Genomic DNA, 18,403 nt, shown 5'->3' with positions numbered 1-18,403 from the left:
CACTAAGGCAAACAAATCTGCGAGGCCATTACCCTATCGCTGCACTTGCTCACCCGACTGCTGGCCTACGAGGCAGCATGCATTGTCATAACCCCTTCACCGTTAGGCTGCTGGCATACCATTGCTGTTTGGAGGGTAGCCGCACTATAGGATGTACAGTCCACATACCACAAAGAGTATAAAAGCAATAGCAAGGAGCTCAAAAAACCTTTCTTATTCTTTCGTAGAAGTTTTATTACATGGCTGTTGAATGTTGACGAATGTTTCTCATATCTCACAACCTTGCTCAGCATTAGGCGTGTTGTCATACAATGGTTTGGAGCTTTATCCATACGTGCTCCACATCTCCGTCCTCGAGCTGAATATACACAAATCGGAGAAAGCAATGACCACAAGCCACTGCAAAATCGATTGCCAGATACTGGCGTTGCGGCCACGTGAAGGAGCGAGGAAAATATATAAGTTGAGCTGAACCGATGGGAGAATCTTTCTTGTGACTATTAGGGTCACAAATGAGGCAATCCAATTACATCAGAACTTTACAAAAAGGGGCATTGTTGTGACCCGGCGCCTGGTAACGAAAAATACTGGAAACGAGAAACTGTTCGTGTGCCACCATCATCTGGCCATGTGTAGAACTGGTTGAAGGACGAGAAAAAATGAGTAGGCGACAAGATGTTGGACGCCCATGCTTCATCACGGAGCATCGAGGTCGGAGGGTTCCCCACCCCATAAAGCAAGATAGGCGATGATGTGTGGCCTGTCTGACAACTCAGCACGATGGTAGTAATGTATAAGTGCTTCAAAGTCCGTCTCCATAGCTGAGTGGTCAGCACGGCAGAATGCCATGCGAGGGGCCCGGGTTCGATTCCCGACTGGGTCGGAGATTTTCTCCGCTCAGGAACTAGGTGTTGTGTTGTCTCTATAATAATTTCATTATCATCGTCACGCAAGTCGCCGGAGTGGCGTCAATTAAAAAGACTTGCACCAGGCGACCGGCCTACCCGACGGGAAGCCCTACCCACGTGACAGTGCTTCAGAACGCACCGTTGAGTGTTCATAGTTGAAAAGGGGCCTCTGCGTTGAAGCGCTGATATCATTAATTTACCATTGTAGTGGGACTGAGATAATCGAGATTTAATCACGTATCAATGAAAACGAGTCACTTGGTAGGGGAAGGACATTCCTTGTTGCGCTGAACAGAGAATCATGTCTGCGTTCGCCGGCCGGGCTGGCCGAGAGGTTCTAGGCGCTACAGTCTGGAACCGCACGACCGCTATGGTCGCAGGTTCGAATCCTGCCTCGGGCATGGATGTGTGTGATGTCCTTAGGTTAGTTAGCTTTCAGTAGTTCTAAGTTCTAGGGGACTGATGACCTCAGAAGTTAAGTCCCATAGTTCTCAGAGCCATTTGAACCATTTGAACCATGTCTGCGTTCGCCAGCAAGCAGCTGAACGGCTGCTTAGAAGATGCCTAATGGTACAGGCGAAGGTCGGTGGGGGCAATATTATGGTATGGAGCGAACTCACTACCGTTTGTATGGGACCTATGGTAGTAATAGAAGGCACCATGACATCTGTGCACAACGATAATGTTATTACAGAACATCTCTATCTCTTCATGTTTCATGTCTTTCTCGAGTTAACTATAAATAGATGTCTTGTGCCTTATACGTCGAAAACCTACCAAGAACGTCGAATCCCTGGTGTATTGCGATGGAAATCAGCGTGAACACGGTATTAATCAGGAGATCATAATGTTTTCGCTGGTCATTGTACGTTGATGACTCGTCAGATACCTTGCAGCTTTTTTTCCTATCACTGTAGGGGTAATGCTGGACGCTGGTACGCACGTGTTGCAGGTACGTGCTGCCGCTGTCGACGATGGCGTACCTGTTCGTGCGGGTGTCTCAGGAGCTGAAGACGCAGGGCGGCCCGCTGGCCGTCATGATGTACGAGGCTCGCGGACGAGACGAACACGGCCGTAGCCACTCCGCCTGCCACAGCTACAGGTGAGGCACGCCGGCATGGGCGGCGCTCGGCAGCGGAAAATCCTAGTGCACAACACTCCCAATCACTATTACAGGAAGACATCATGTTTACGCCAGTGACTGTTAAACTTAAAGCCAAAACATCTGCATCTGACAATGGCCTAAGGCCAAAATTGCAATAGTGGAAATAAAAAGTTTAAGGGGGTAGGACGTCAAACGGGCCGACTTGGAGCAGAAGAGGCACCACAGGACATTTTAATTTCCACTGTCTATACTTTTACAAATAAATTCATACAACTTTAAAAGCATGACCAGGAAGGATTCAGGATTCATACTCATAGCAGTGGAAGCTGAAAAACGTAACAAAACACATTTTTTTTACATGTGAAATTTTATCATTTTTTCACTTACTACTGGCTGCATTTGTTGCTATAGGTACACTTTTCTTCTTAAGTAAGAGAGATTCTCCGATGACGTTTGTACAGCCTACAAACCATAGTTACAGGTGTATGAAACTCTAGAATTTATTTAATTTATGAAAAAATTAATGAACTGTTACATTTTAAACTTCATGTTTAGAAAAAACTCAAGTTTTATAGTTAATTATCTCAATTTTTTCCACAGTTTTGTAATAGATTTGTAAAATTCTAGTGTACCTATAGCAACAAATGCAGCCAGTAATAAGTGAAAAAATTATGAAATTTCACATGTAAAAAAAGGTATTTTGCTACGTTTTTGAACTTCCACTGCGATGTCCAATCCTTCCTGGTCATGGTGACAAAGTTTTATGAATTTATTTGTAAAAGTATAGACAGTAGAAATTAAAATGTCCTGTGGTGACTCTCCTGCTCCAAGTTTGACGTCCTACCCCCCTTAACAGTCACTGGCCTAAACATGATGTCTTTCAAGAAATTTCACATGACTGTGAATCCCAGTTATGAATTACAGGAAATGTGCGAGGCTGTAATTTGCTCTGCTGCTGGTAAACCTTTCGGGTGTAAGGTCATGGTCCACGAAACACTTCTATTCCTGACGTCTCGTCCAGAACTTGCGCTGAACATCTTCAGAGGCATTGCTCCTTCGTTAAATCTTGCCGACTGGTGCGCCTCTGAAAATATTTAGGGCAGTTCTTTCCGACACGTTAGGAAGGGATAAAAGTCGTGGATCATGACCTTGTACCCCGAGAGGTTTATTCGCAGCAATGTCATTCGGTCGTGAATGCCTTCATTCTGTAATTTGCTTTCGTTGCATTCTCATAACATTCCTTACCTGTCACATCTCAAACACGACGACCTCCTACATGTCAACCAGTACTTATTCCGAAAAGTTCGGTCATAGGAAACGTAAATTGTGCTCTTCTCGCATGACAACAACCCATGGATCGAGACAGTCAGAGAGTTGCAGCTTTCCTTGTGTCCCGGTAATCATGTAGCTTGTTTTCACATAAAGTTAAGTTTGTCACTCGGCACGGTATATCTTTGAAGGGACCAAGCAGCCTGTTATCGACAGATATAAGAGTAATTTCTAGCGTTCCCAACGGAACTATGTTGAGTCCCTTCCGGTTATTAATTATCTACCAGGAAATACTGCAGTAATCCCAAGTTTCTTGAAAAAAAATGTGATTATCTGCAACAACCTGCCTCCGTGCCCGAGGTCACTAGGACACTCCTGTACAGTAGTGCTCGGTTCGGAGGTAGGCCGGTTACAATAATGGTGGTGGATGAAATTTTCTTGCCAATATTTGGCCGGTAAGGGGAGGAAAGTTGCTGGCGTAAAGTTTCTGATTATCAGTCTTCGTGCCAATATCCAGGATTCAGTTCCAAACTTCTCCGCAATGTCTCATGAAGAAAGGGCATGCGATACTGTTGATGGCTTAAACTTGACGGCCCCCTCGGTGCTCTTCGAGAGGAATAGACTATATGCCGGAATCAGATTTCACCCTCTACCTTCGCTTCAACTCCAACACGAACTCGGCATTGCACTATAGACATACTCTTTACAGTCACCTACACTTAACACATAGACTTACTCGTACAGTTCTCATACTTCGTGTAGGAAAGGTACCTGTGGATACGAATGATAGAGGAAAACTTTTCCAATAAGGAGACTAAACTCCCTTCTGGGTCTCCCAGCCATTCATGCAATACTGCTTTACTACTTTACCATCTATAGTCAAACACAGTCCACAAAATGGGATATACAAATATTGTCTAATCGTAGTTTAAAGTGGTGAAAATGTTGACATATCGGTTTAAATGTTTATAAATGTAAAATTATGCCCTTCACAAAAATAAAAAACGTAAAATCCTATGACTAAAATATTGGTGAGACACAGGTGGCATCAGTAAACTCACCCAAATACGTGGGAGTAAACATTTTAACGATATGAAATGGAATGTTCACGTAGATTCAGTCAAAGTAGGTAGCGCACTTCTATTCATTGGTAAGACACGGAAAATACAACCATTCTACAAAGAGTTCTAGAATGACTTTTCATTCGCCAGTGAAGTGTGTACTCACAATTAAGTTGCTGGCAAATTAAAACTGCTCCCCGGACTGTTGTTTGAAACAACGTATCGCAGGTAAGTGCACTACCATCTGAGCACGACTCGCAACCCGTCCTGAGAGCTGCATTTCTGCCAGTACCACACCTCCTATCTGCCAAACGTCACAGAAGTTCTCCTGTGTAACTTACGGGACTAGCACTCATGGAAGAAGAAATTCATTTTGGAGGCAATCCCCCAGGCTGTGGCTAAGCCACGTCTCCACAGTATCCTTTCTTCCATGAGTGCTACGCCTGCAAGTTAGGCAGTAGAACTTCTGTGATATTAGGAAGGGAGGATATGATGTACCGGCGGCTGTAAAGCTTTGACGATGGGTCGTGGGTTGCAAGTTTGCTCGGGTAGCTCAGCTGATGGAGCACTCACCTGCGAAAGGCAAAAGCCTCGTGTTGGAGTCTTGGTAGGGCATAGAGTTTTACCCTGTGAGAAGTTTCATTCTAACAAAACAACAGAACGACTCATTCTAGAATATTGATGAAGTAGGATTATCAAGAGGGTATTGAACGTATCCAAAGAAGAAAAGCAAGTTCAGTCATAAGTTTGTCTGACGTATGGAGGAGTATCACGGCGTAGTAGAAGAACATGCACACGCTTGAAGATAGGCGCCTACTATCTCGCGAAAGCATAAGAATTGTTCAAAAAGCAGCTTTCAAAAAGAATGCGGGAATGTACCATAAGCCCTTATGTATTATTACCAATTGAACTGCGAAGACAAGATTAAACTATTTACAGTGCTAACAGAGTCATTAAAAAAACGGTCCTCTCACGCTCCATACAGGAATGAACTGGAGGTAGCTTTAATGAGTGGTGCAATGGAAAGTGTCCTCTGCCATGCACTTCGCAATAGCTTGCAGAGTGTGAAGGCATCTGGTGGCGGCTGAATTGCGTTACGTGTCTCTCGTTGCGTTTATTTCCCAGCAGTTTCCGCTGTCAATAAACATTAGTCTCATTTATGGACCAATAAGCATCAGTGCCTCGATCACAGCCGGCAGCTGTGGCTGAGCGGTTCAAGCCGCTTCGGTCTAGAACCGCGCTGCTGCTACGGTCGCAGGTTCGAATCCTGCCTCGGGCATGGATGTATGTGATGTCCTTAGGTTAGTTAGGTTCAAGTAGTTCTAAGTTCTAGGGTAGTGATGACCTCAGATGTTAAGTCCCATAGTGCTTAGAGCCATTTGAATTTTGAACCTGGATCACAGGACCGAAAATGCTTCAATATTCTTATTGCAGAAATGAGGTAATTATTATTTTACATAAGTACTAGCTGATTACTTTACTTCGCGCGGTTACTGAAATCTCCTTATAGCATAAAAGGGAATAAGTATTATTCACATGTTTCTGAAAGTATCAACATTTCATTATATGCAATACTTTTCGTTTCTGCTCAACGTGCAAGACTAAATAAGTTCTTGGGTGAACTCAGTCTTGAGCAAATAAGTTTGAACAGTATGTTTTTACATTTCTGAGATATGTTACATGGCACCACTCCTTACCTCATCCATACGAGATCTAGTGGAGCACTAGACCCACAGTATTTTGTTCCACAGAGTGACATATGCAACAAGTCTGATTCAACTCCAGAATTTCACGTTCTTTAATAAAATATATATCTTCAGGACTTAATTTACAAGTTCCTCTCGAACGAATAATAACGCAAGCGGAGGCAGAATATGATCACACAGTGTCATCCGACATGCATAGTGCTTAAACCCAGAAACCTGAGAGAGTTGAATTCGATAATAATATGATTCGTTTTATATTGTTTTTATACCTCCTTTTGATGGACGAATGATCTACAACTCGAAATACTTCTGAAATTATGTGCACTTTTCACAGGAATATAGTTTAACAGCTGAAGCCGACACCTTGGGTTTTCCATCCAACAGAATGTAGTTACTGTAGAAAATATTTTTTAATGAAACAATGTTGATTGACATGACATTGGTGCTTTTTTCAAGACTTTAGTACATACAGTTGGACCAAACGCAATTCGAAAATTCTAAGTAGTGACATGTAGGCTGCTCCACTTGTCAACACTAACTTAAAGATAAAAATTTAATAAACGAATCCTCCGAAAGATGAAAGAGAATTGACCTTGAAAGGGATGTTCAACATGCCGACCGGCAGATGCAACACAGCCTTCAGTCTGCAATGCTGATGTCGTGTGACTAGGGCGTCCCGTCGGGTAGACCGTTCACCGGGTGCAAGTCTTCCGATTTGAAGCCACTTCGGCGACTTGCTAGTCGATGGGGATGAAATGATGATTATGAAAACACAACACCCAGTCCCTGAGCGGAGAAAATCTCCGACCCAACCTGGAATCAAACCCGGGCCCTTAGGATTGATAGTCTGTCGCACTGACCACTCAGCTACCGGGGGCGGACTGTAATGCTGATGAACACATTCTAACACTTCATCAGAAATTTAAGCTTGGGGAACGGTAATGCATCTTTCCGTATCATATCGTATAGTTGGTATCTCCTTGTAAAGCATGTCTCTCAGTTTTTCCCCTAAAAATAACGAAGGGGGTCAAATTTGGTGCACGAACGAGCCGAGGTAGAGATCCCCTTTGTCTACTCCAACGATCTGGAAGAAGACGGTTCTGCGCGCTGGACAGTCTTCATGCTCATATCGCTACTTCTCTCCCAATCTAAATACACTTATTAAGCTCTCAGTAGCTGCTTTCAGAAACAAATAAACTACGACGATCTGTCATTGTACTCTAAGAAAATTAATTTCTGTGAAATGGCACAATGGAAGAATATCTGAAACACACAACCATCACTCAGCTGGCAAGAGGAGAAAGAATGGCTTCTTTCGTTAGTACGGACTCGTCGTGCAACAGTTTTGGGACCCGGTTGTCAATCACGTTCAACGACTTTTTCCTTGGTTCTATGAAGTTTTCACGAACACTAAAATCAATTAAGGGACGAGGTAGTCTTTCCCTTCTGGCTAGCTCCCAGAATACGTTGACGAAGCTTGCTATATCACCAAAGTAGCGAATTAGTGATTCCTTTGCGAGTTATAACTTTTCCGATATGATCTATGGGTAACTGGTATACATAATTCGAGATAGATTCCTCTTTCAGACTGGAACATAGCCGTCTGGGAGCAAAAATATTACTATGCATACTGCGTGTAAGACGTAATCTCAAGCTGTGAGACTAAATAACACATAACGACAGATGTAACAGGTGATCAAAAAGCTTCCGTTCAAGGCCGTACAATCCAGAATCGGTATACCAATAAGGCAAAATCGCCGTGAGCATTAAGGTATCATGCCACCGACGCACCAGACTGAAGACGCCTGTTTGGTAATACACCGTCTTCTGCTGTGTGAAGAAGTTCGTAACTGCCTACTGCACAACTTCGTCCTTTAGGAATAGTCAACCGTCCAAGGCATCTTTTAAGAAATCGAAGTCGTGATAATCGTATGGGAGAGATGAGGACTACACGTCGAGTGCTCGAATGTCTCCCACTTGTCCGTAATGGATGAGACTGGCCCCCAAATCGATTGTTGTCTTGTGACGAACTGCAACCAGCACTGAACTTCACGTACTATTGCACAGTGGTTGGTTTCGACTGAAATACTGTCTTGTACAGAGTCTTCATTCTCTGAAGAATGTCTACTGGTGTTTTTTCTTTGGCAGACAAGTTAAGAATAACAGCACATTAATGCCGTTTGGACGCATCTAATAATAGTAGTTCATAGTATTTCGTATTTCCACATATACCGTAATTCCGTCGGACAGACACAAATGCCACACTAACCCCTAGCCTACCTCAAACCAAAACTTTCTGATCTCCTCTTATAAGTCACATAGAAAATTTATGAGATGTTTATGTAACCGCAGGATGCAACATAAATTTGTGTAGCCATGCCTTCACTATCTAGGGCGTGCACACAGTCCAGCTCACTTCGGCACTCGCATCTCACCCGAGATGTCGTCAAAACGTGAGGGTAATTTTGTATTTGCCCGTGTTGTATTAGATAGGCGATCGTTTTGTTAGTAAATACTACTGAAAAATATTTGTACAGTGTTAGCCATATGGAATATTCGTCTGCTGTCAGTTTCCAAAAAGGTCACATGTTCTGTTCACAGTACTGTCAACTGTTTATTTTGTGTAAAAAGGATCAGGGATTTTCTATTAAATTTTTCTAAATCCGGAATGTAGTGTAGCAAAGTTTTAGATATTAAATTCGCTTTTCCTGAGACTGCTATCAGTAAAATAAGAGACTACGAATGGTATAAATGTTTCGAAGAAGGTCGCGAAAGTATTCAAAATGACGAGCACCCTAGACGCACCAGCTGACAGTCACTCGATGAAACAGTGAATATAATGAGAGAAATGTTAGGAAACACTCACTGAAATAAACTCATAGCAGTCACTGATGATGTTGACTTCTCAGTTTCATCACAGCAAAAAGTATATATATGTTTTCTTCGGCATGGAATCGGCGATAGCAAAATTTGTTCAAAAATTCATAAATTTCGAAGAAAAACGTCGACGAATTCAGGTTGTTCAGGAATTACTAGATCAACAGTGGAAAGCTACTGCAATACGTCATAACAGGTGATGAAACATGGGTTTACCGATATTGAGTCGAAACTAAGGTTCATTCGTCTCAGTGGAAGCGTTGTGGATCTCCAAGACCAAATAAAGCTTGAAGTAGCCGGTCCGATGTGAAGTTTATGGTTTTTAAATTTTAACAGCATAACCTTTTCCCACAAGATCGAATGATCAAATTACAAGTTCAAGCATTCAAAGAAAGTAAGAGCAAAATGGATTTTCTACCACAACAATGCACCTGCGCACACTTCGTAGCCCGTTCGTGAATTTTCGGCAAAAAAGCTCTACTGTGATGATGCCTTGCATCCATATTCACCAGCTAATGTCCCATGAGTTGTCACTTTGAGGTTAAAAAAGCATATTTGAGGTAGCTAAAAGCTACCCCAAAGATCGACCTACAGAAGTGTTTCGGGGACTGGAGAAAGCTCTGGCCTAAGTGTATAATATCTTTTAGGGACTACTTTCGTCTGCTTGTAGACGAATGAATAAAATTCTTTCTAAAAATATGTTTCTAGTTATTTATTTAACAAAAGTCATACTTAAATACCATTGCTACAGTTTTACCGGGCATTTAAACGAAAGACGTGTTGCACTGATGAACGTCTATCCCGTAATTGCGAAGAGTCTTGGGTATCCCAGAATTTCTCTAAAACCCTTCAGCCAATTGCTAGTGCGGTTTCCACAACAAGACGATAAGCAGATCGTAGAAAACTTGTTATTTGGAATCATCACGACTTCAGAGGTACCTCAAATCACCTAGCAACGTCTTTTCTATGCGTAAAGAAATATTTACGATGCAAACGCGATAGAGCATAGTCGGCAGCATACTATAATCGATGATATATCTATAGTATAATTGCCACTGCGAAGGCGAAATCACGCCGCTATTGTTTGGAGCATCGCGAGATCTGGCTAGTAGAGACGCGAATACGGAACATCGTTCACTAGCAGAACAGTTGATACACACTAGGACATCCCATCTAGATACGCTTTCTCAATTACAGGTCTTGCTAGAAGTCTTGATGAACGCCGGATAAGGAGCGCTGTATTCCTACACATCGAAGAATGAATTAACGAAAGAAACCTGACTCTCTTTTCTTGACAGCTATGAGAACTCGTCACGTATGTTAGACACTCAAACTTTTTCACAGGAATTTTAATTTTGGTAAAATATAATCTTACTGTAGATCAACAAAATGTTATGTTTGAAATAAATTAAATCATATCTTAATTTCCTTTCATTGCATTTAAGACAGTCATAAGCTACAAATAATTTAACTACTGCCAGCCGTGGGACTGCATGCCGCCAGGTGTCGTTGCGGATATGACATTGTTGTTGTTGTTGTTGTGGTCTTCAGTCCTGAGACTGGTTTGATGCAGCTCTCCATGCTACTCTATCCTGTGCAAGATTTTTATCTCCAGCACCTACGGCAACCTACATCCCTCTGAATCTGCTTAGTGTATCCATCTCTAGGTCTCCCTCTACGACTTTCACCCTCCAGGCTGCCCTCTAGTACTAAATTGGTGATCCCTTGATGCCTCAGAACGTGTCCTACAAACCGATCGCTTGTTCTAGTCAAGTTGTGCCACAAATTTCTCTTCTCCGCAATTCTATTCAATACCTCCTCATTAGTTATGTGATCTACCCATCTAATCTACAGTATTCTTCCACAGCACCACATTTCGAAAGCTTCTATCCTCTACTTGCCTAAACTATTTATCGTCCACGTTTCACTTCCATACATGGCTACACTATATACAAATACTTCCAGAAACGATTTCCTGACGCTTAAGTCTATAGTCGGTGTTAACAAATTTGTCTTCTTCAGAAACTCTTTGTTTGCCATTGCCAACATTTTATATCCTCTCTACTTCGACCACCATCGGTTAGTTTGCTCCCCAAATAGCAAAGCTTATTTACTACTTTAAGAGTCTCATTTCCTAATCTAATTCCCTCAGCATTACCCGATTTAATTCGACTACATTCCATTATTCTCGTTTTGCTTTTGTTGATGTTCATCTTATAGCCTCTTTCGAGACACTGTCCATTCCGTTCGGCTGCTCTTCCACGTCTTTTGCTGTCTCTGACAGAATTACAATGTCATCGGCAAACCTCAAAGTTTTTGTTTCTTCTCCATGGATTTTAATTCCTGCTCCAAATTTTTCTTTTGTTTCCCAGTATACAGATTGAACTACATTTGGGATAGGTTACAACCATGTCACACTCCCTTCCCAACCACTGCTTCCCTTTCATGCCCCTTGACTCTTATAACTGCCATCTGGTTTCTGCACAAATTGTAAATAGCCTTTCGCTCCCAGTATTATACCCTTGCCACCTTCAGAATTTGAAAGAGAGTATTCCAGTCAACATTGTCTACAAATGCTAGAAACGTAGGTTTGTCTTTCCTTAATCTATCTTCTAAGATAAGTCGTAGGATCAGTATCACCTCACATGTTCAAACGTTTTTTACGGAAGCCAATCTGATCTTCCCCTATTTCGGCTTCTACCAGTTTTTCCATTCGTCCGTAAAGAATTCAAGTTAGTATTTTACAGCCGTGACATATTAAACTGATAGTTCGGTAATTTTCACATCTGTCAACACCTGGTTTCTTTAGGTTTGAAACTATTATATTCTTCTTAAAGTCTGAGGGTATTTCGCCTGTCACATACATCTTGCTCACTAGATGGTAGAGTTTTGTCAGGAATGGCTCTCCCAAGGCTGTCAGTAGTTCTAATGGAGTGTTGTCTACTCCCGGGGCCTTGTTTCCACTTAGGTCCTTCAGTGCTCTGTCGAATTCTTGACGCAGTATCATATCTCCCATTCCATCTTCATCTACATCCTCTTCCATTTCCATAACATTGTCCTCAAGTACGTCGCCCTTGTATAGACCCTCTATATACTCCTTCCACCTTTCTGCTTTCCCTTCTTTGCTTAGAACTGGGTTTCCATCTGAGCTCTTGATATTCATACAAGTGGTTCTCTTTTCTCCAAAGGTCTCTTTAATTTTCCTGTAGGCTTTATCTATCTTTCTCCTAGTGATAAATGCCTCTACATCCCTACATTTGTCCTCTAGCCATCCCTGCTTAGCCATTTCGCACTGACTCTCGATCTCATTTTTGAGACGTGTGTATTCCTTTTTGCCTCTTTCATTTACTGCATTTTTATATTTTCTACTTTCATCAGTTAATATGAAATGCGGTAAGTAAATTATGTAAGCAGGACAGAGACGAATGGGGAGTCATTCTACTGGCAATAAAAGTTGCACAAAGGGAAATCTAATGACACCTCTTTGACAAATAGCAGAAAGACATGGCTCAGCACCTGTAGACTAACTTCTCGGAAACGGCGACACCGGTCTGTTGTTCACGTGCTACTGTCGTGTCTACCAAATGTGAAATCACTCGTAGGAGACGAGGTGTTAAGGTTAACCCTTCATCTCATGACGTTGAGGTTGGAGGCTTGCCCGCTCTACATGGCAGAATAGGCGACGATCTGTGGCAGATCTGACGACAGAGTACACCGCCAGTGTAGGCTGGTGAAGCCACACCTGTATCGAGTCACGCGGTTCAGCGCGTGCCGCTCCATAGCAGACGACCTCTACTTGTCCCAGTGTTCAGCAACTATATCGACAGTTACGGAGCTTGGGACACAGGATCATAGAGACTGGACCGTGGATCACAGGAAACGTGTCGATAAATTGGATGATACATGTGTCTTGTTACGCCAGGCGAACAGCTTCTCAACACATCAACTATACTGCGGACGCTGCCCAATGAGGGCAGTGTTAAGCAATCTGAAACACCCACCTGCGTTTCCATATGACCTAAACAATAGGCAAACGCAACGTGGCAGCTGTGTACAATGTGTGCTTCATTATAGACGACCTGCATCTCTTCATGTTTGACATCTTCCCCTACGACGATGACATCTTCCAGTAGTATAAACGTTGTCTCAAAACGTCACAATCGTGCAATAGTGATTTGAGATGCATTATACCGAACTCACGATGATTTCTTGGCCATCGAATTCTCGTGATCCCAACCGCAACGAAAGACATCTGGGAAGCAGTTGGGTGACAGTTACAGGCCCACCAACTACTGGTCCGTAATGCTTGGGAGTTGCGTGACCTGTGTGTAGACATCTAGTGCCACATACTTCCGGAAACCCGCTAAGGATATGTTGCGTCAGTGCCATACTAAACTGCTACTGTGCTGGTTTGCAAACGCCATTAAGCAAATAATCATAACGTTTTGGATCATCAGTATATATCTGTTCCGACAGGGCAAGCCACTGTCCTCCACCGATGCCGTTATCCTGCCAGGACTAATCAGCCACACCCTCTGAAATCACAGCTGGTAACGGTGTTCCGAAGCCACAGGTGGAAAGAAAGCCTAATGGTTACTTCGCATTCCTCACAATAAGTACGAAACGCGCATTCGAGTCCAAGTGTGTCACAGATTTCTAACACTCATTACATTTTCATTCCACTTTCTTCTATCATGCCATGTATCCAAGAATACCAACATTTTTCCACTTAGACTGACATCTTTATTTACTGTTAACCAACTAGTTTCAACTTAGAGATCCATTGTTTGCATAGCTAACCACTTGAAACTACTTCCCCAAGTAAGCAATAAACATGGAACGAGTGGCAGTTGCACACATCCAGTGTTGCCGTCTCCGTGTTTATTCACTGAAGTGCCAAAGTATCTGGTAGAGGCATACGTATTAAAATACAGAGACATGTAAACAGGCAGAATACTGCACTGCGGTCGGCAACGCCTGTAAAAGACAGAAGTTGTCTGGCGCCTATGTCCGGTTACTGTTGCTACAATAGCAGATTACAAGATTTAAGTGAGTTTGAACGTGTTGTTATAGATTTTCCTGTACGACCATTTCACGAGTCTACCATAAACAGTCCGCAGCTCGTGGTCGTGCGGTAGCGTTCTCGCTTCCCGCGCCCGGGTTCCCGGGTTCGATTCCCGGCGGGGTCAGGGATTTTCTCTGCCTCGTGAAGACTGGGTGTTGTGTGATGTCCTTAGGTTAGTTTGGTTTAAGTAGTTCTAAGTTCTAGGGGACTTATGACCATAGATGTTAAGTCCCATAGTGCTCAGAGCCATTTTATACCATGAACATCAGGAATCGGGCTAAACTTCAAATCTCGACATCACTGCGACCGGTAAAAGAGTCTGCAAGAACGGGACCAACGACGACTGAAGAGAATCATTCAGCGTGACAGAAGTACAACCCTTCCGCAAATTGCTGCAGATTTCAATCTGGTTAATCAACAAGTGTCAGCGTGCGAACCATTCAACGAAATATCATTTATACGGGCATTCGGAGCCGAAGGCGCACTTGTGTATCCTTGAAGACTGTACGACACAGCGCTGTAGGCCTCGCCTGGGGTCATCAATACTTACATTGGACTGTTGATGACTGGAAACATGTTGCCTGGTCGGACGAGTCTCGTTTCAAATCGTATCGAGCGGATGGACGTGTATTGGTATGAGAGACAACAAATCCATGGACCCTGTGTGTCAGTAGGGGCTGTTCAAGCTGGTGTAGGCTCTGTAATGGTGTGGGGCGTGTACAGTTGAAATAATATAAGACGACCGATATGTCTAGATACGGCTCTGACAGGTGACATGTTCGTAAGCATCCTGTCTGATGACCTGCATCGATTCACGTTCATTGTGCATACCTAGAGACAGAAATTTCATCTGCGAACTGTGTCCAGCAGGACAATGCGACACCACACACGTCCATAGATGCTATAGAGTGACTCTAGAACACTCTTCTTTGTTTAAACACTTCCGTTGGCCACCAAACTCCCCAAATATGAACATCATTGAGCGTATCTGGGATGCCTTGCAACGTGCTGTTCGTAAGATATTTACACCCCTTTGTATTCTTACGGATTTAAGGACAGCCCTGCAGAACCCATGCTGTCGATTCCCTCCCGCACTACTTCAGACTTTAGTCGAGTACATGTCACACCGTGTTGTGGCACTTCTGCGTGCTCGTAGGGCCCTACACGATAGTACGTAGGTGCATCAGTTTCTTTTACTCTTCAGTGTATAATGATAACTTGTCTTCCGCGGTAAGTTATTGACGGACAATCTCTCCGAGTAATTAAAAGCTGTTGCTCAAGTTTTTTCTTAGATTTCGCCAACATCTCAGCTAGACTTATCCTGACAGGAAGATAAAAACCATATTCCTTCACCAGCGCTTACACCTTATTAAACCTCGTTTGGTATTCTATAGGCTTTGGATTCGGCATACTTTGGGTGCTGTCGTGCTGTATTAGATCAGATAGTCTTGCGTGTACCTAGAGACAGAAATTTCATCTGCGAACATTTCGCAGTGAGCAGGTAACACTGAGTCGCTCGCTTCATGGAAGGTGTGCGCTATGTTTTGTTCTCGCACCCATTGGGCCAAACAGGAAGCAAACACAAGTGGCGCTAAATGTAGCTGCGCTGTCGGAATCAGAATTAATTGACCGTTCGAGAAATAGAGACGGTATAAAACTCATACTAGCAACAACAAGAAAAACTGTATTGAAAACGAGGAAGAGGTTGGATCAAAAATAAATATCGATTTTATGAAGTATTTTCAGAAAGAATTTTCTTCGAATGCACCCATGTATGAAAATCAAACTTGGGTGACAAACAGTACAGCAAAGATGTGAATATATATTTTTTTAATTCTAATTTTGCAAAAGAATACGTAAGATCAGATGATTATATCAGGTGACCAGAAGGGGACACTAATGCGAAAATGAGGAAAAAAGATTTTTATGGTACAATTTGACTAAAAGAATCAATACTTTTATTGGACCCACTCTGAGGCCTGAAGCAGTAGTTAATTTCATAACTTAGTTGTTGGGATGGCAGACACATAATGCTGTATTTCAAGCCTAAAATTGTCAGTTTCTTCTCAGGATGCCACATAACTTCCAATGACAGTCTCACTACAATCCACGTTTTTATTTAAGTCACAGTGCATACAGTTTAGCTCAAGTGCAAAATCTGAATATTTACTACCCTAGTTCGTGAATATTGAAGAATACACGAATCAGAAGAGTAAAGTCAAATGATCACTTTTTTTTTACAAAAAATCTAAATTAAGACAGGTAAATGACCCTCTGAATGCGAAAGCCAAACTAAGAAAGTTAAATGATCACTTAGACGCAAAACAAGCACTTATTGCCGGGGAGAGCTGGATGTTCGACAAATGGCGTCCCGATGATCAATTCTTGTCTGTTCGCTGAAGCCTAACGTAACTCGCTGAAGTGGAGCTGTAACCGGAACTGGAGCTCTGGTGCTTCCGAAATATCGGATCTGCGGAAGGTTACGTGCCGCGCTCACTTGCTGTCACGTGGTAAGCGCTGGGAAATAGTATTTTGTGTGCCGGCTCGTAAAGGTGGTATTTTTATTACTGTTGTCTGCGGGATTGGGCAGCCCGGCAGACCTGACTGTACTGCGGTATGGTCTAAATTGAAGGCTACAGGTAAAGAAGACTGTCTTGCTCCAGGGATGAGGTTCAAGTGAATGGAAGCTGCGGTAGTTACTCGGAGGCGAAGATGTACAGGATAAAATAGCTTGAAGAGTGGCATGAAACCAGTTTTCATTCTGAAGAATTGAAAAGTAACTTTTCTTACCTAGGATTACTTTGCCAGAGAAACAAGAAACTCGTGAACTACTGCATTGTAACTATGATTATTGCAGTTTACCTGTGATGTGTGAGTGGAGGAATCCAATTTTACGAACTCGTTAACTCTGTGCTGCTTTGGGGAAAACGGAAAAGTCGAAGTTTTTCTCCATAAATATTTTCTCCCGCACTGTACGACGCAAAGTATTTCCGTCTTTCTTGTGTAGCGTTTAATTTTCGACAACTTGCATCGGTTGAACTTCTTTTTACATAATATCATTTCCAAGACAGAGAGCTTTAACGGAACACAGATTCCTTCATCATCAAATAACTGCATAAAGGGCAACTTTTAGCAATATAGCTTTAATGTTGTAACATTTATTAAAAGCACAATAGTACGAACCTCTGACGATTTAAGTTTTTCAACTACATGAGGATTCCTCCCACCCCTTCCCGCACACATACATTTGGTGGCCAGGTGAGGAGGTGCCCTTGGGAGACGCAGAGCAGTCGGTCTCATCCTCCTCCAGCCAAAGCTTACCATGTCTGCCTAAGCTGTTGTTAGCAACTGGACTTCTTCACGTACCCGTTGTAGTATTGTGGTCCTATTTCTGCTCTATGCATTCAGTACTCCGTTATGCGTAGCCTATGGAATGACTTCATCAAAGCTTAACGGGAGGAAAATGTAAGAGGAAAATCAAAACAACACGATTATATGGGGACTTCCTGTGTTGTAACCAGTGTTGTCTAAACATACATCAGTCGTTGAGTCTAAGGAGATAGTGACAAGTAGCACAGGAAAAACTGGTCACGTGGAGATGAACATTTATTTAGCTCTATGAATCAAAGACGTTGGCCTGTATCAATTGAATCCCATTCCGGTTCTACAGAAAGTACTCTAGGGCTTAGCTTGCACCTATTTCGAATCTTCCGTCCAGCACAAAGTCACAAGAGACTGAGAAAAAGCGAAGGTAACTACATATAGAACCAAGGATAAAAGAATTAACACGCAGAATAACAGACCAATATCCTTAACATCGTTTGTTGCGGAGTTCTTACACTCTTAGTTAAAATTAAAAAAAAATCCTTTAGACGGAAAACTGTATGTCCAGAAATCAGCAAGAATTTAGAAAGCTTTGCTAGTGAGAAACTCAGCCTCCCCTATTCTTACATGAACCATGTATCAAGGGCAACAGGCAGATTCCTATTGCCAGGTTTCCGAAAAAGGTTTACCTGGAGACTGTTAACGAATGTACGAGCATACTTTTCCGAGGTATGTGAGTGGCTCTAAGACTTCTTAAGTAACAAAAGCCAATAATTTGTCCTCAACGACGAGTGTCTATCAGATGGGTGTATCGTCAGCAGCGCCCCAGGGAAATGCGATAGAATTGCTCTTATTCTTTATATTCATACGTTATCTGATGGACAGGGTGAGCACCAATCTGCAGTTGTTTGTTTATGACATTGTCGTGTACTGGAAGACGTCATCGTTGAGTAATTGTTGGTGGATAGTAGGTGACTTACACAAAATATCTAGTTAGTGTGGTTAATGGCAGCTTGTTCTAAATGTAGTATAATATAAGTTAATGCAGATGAGTAGGTAAAACAATTCCGTATGTTCGAATACAACAT

At 42.6% G+C, this 18,403-nt stretch overlaps 1 protein-coding gene across 1 annotated transcript in view; it reads left to right on the top strand.

Moving 5' to 3' along the window:
• Positions 1 to 18,403, top strand: part of LOC126168597 (prolactin-releasing peptide receptor-like) — a 493,078-nt gene that overhangs the window by 430,756 nt on the left and 43,919 nt on the right. The window contains exon 4 of the mRNA XM_049920573.1: positions 1,861 to 2,010. Within this exon, the coding sequence (XP_049776530.1) occupies positions 1,861 to 2,010 (150 nt within the window). The remainder of the gene's footprint in view (positions 1 to 1,860; positions 2,011 to 18,403) is intronic.

This window comes from Schistocerca cancellata, chromosome 1 (assembly GCF_023864275.1).
Source record: "Schistocerca cancellata isolate TAMUIC-IGC-003103 chromosome 1, iqSchCanc2.1, whole genome shotgun sequence".
Taxonomy (NCBI): Eukaryota; Metazoa; Arthropoda; class Insecta; order Orthoptera; family Acrididae; genus Schistocerca; species Schistocerca cancellata.
Note: the sequence above shows the minus strand (reverse complement) of the source record. Positions and strands in the feature narration are given on the sequence as shown.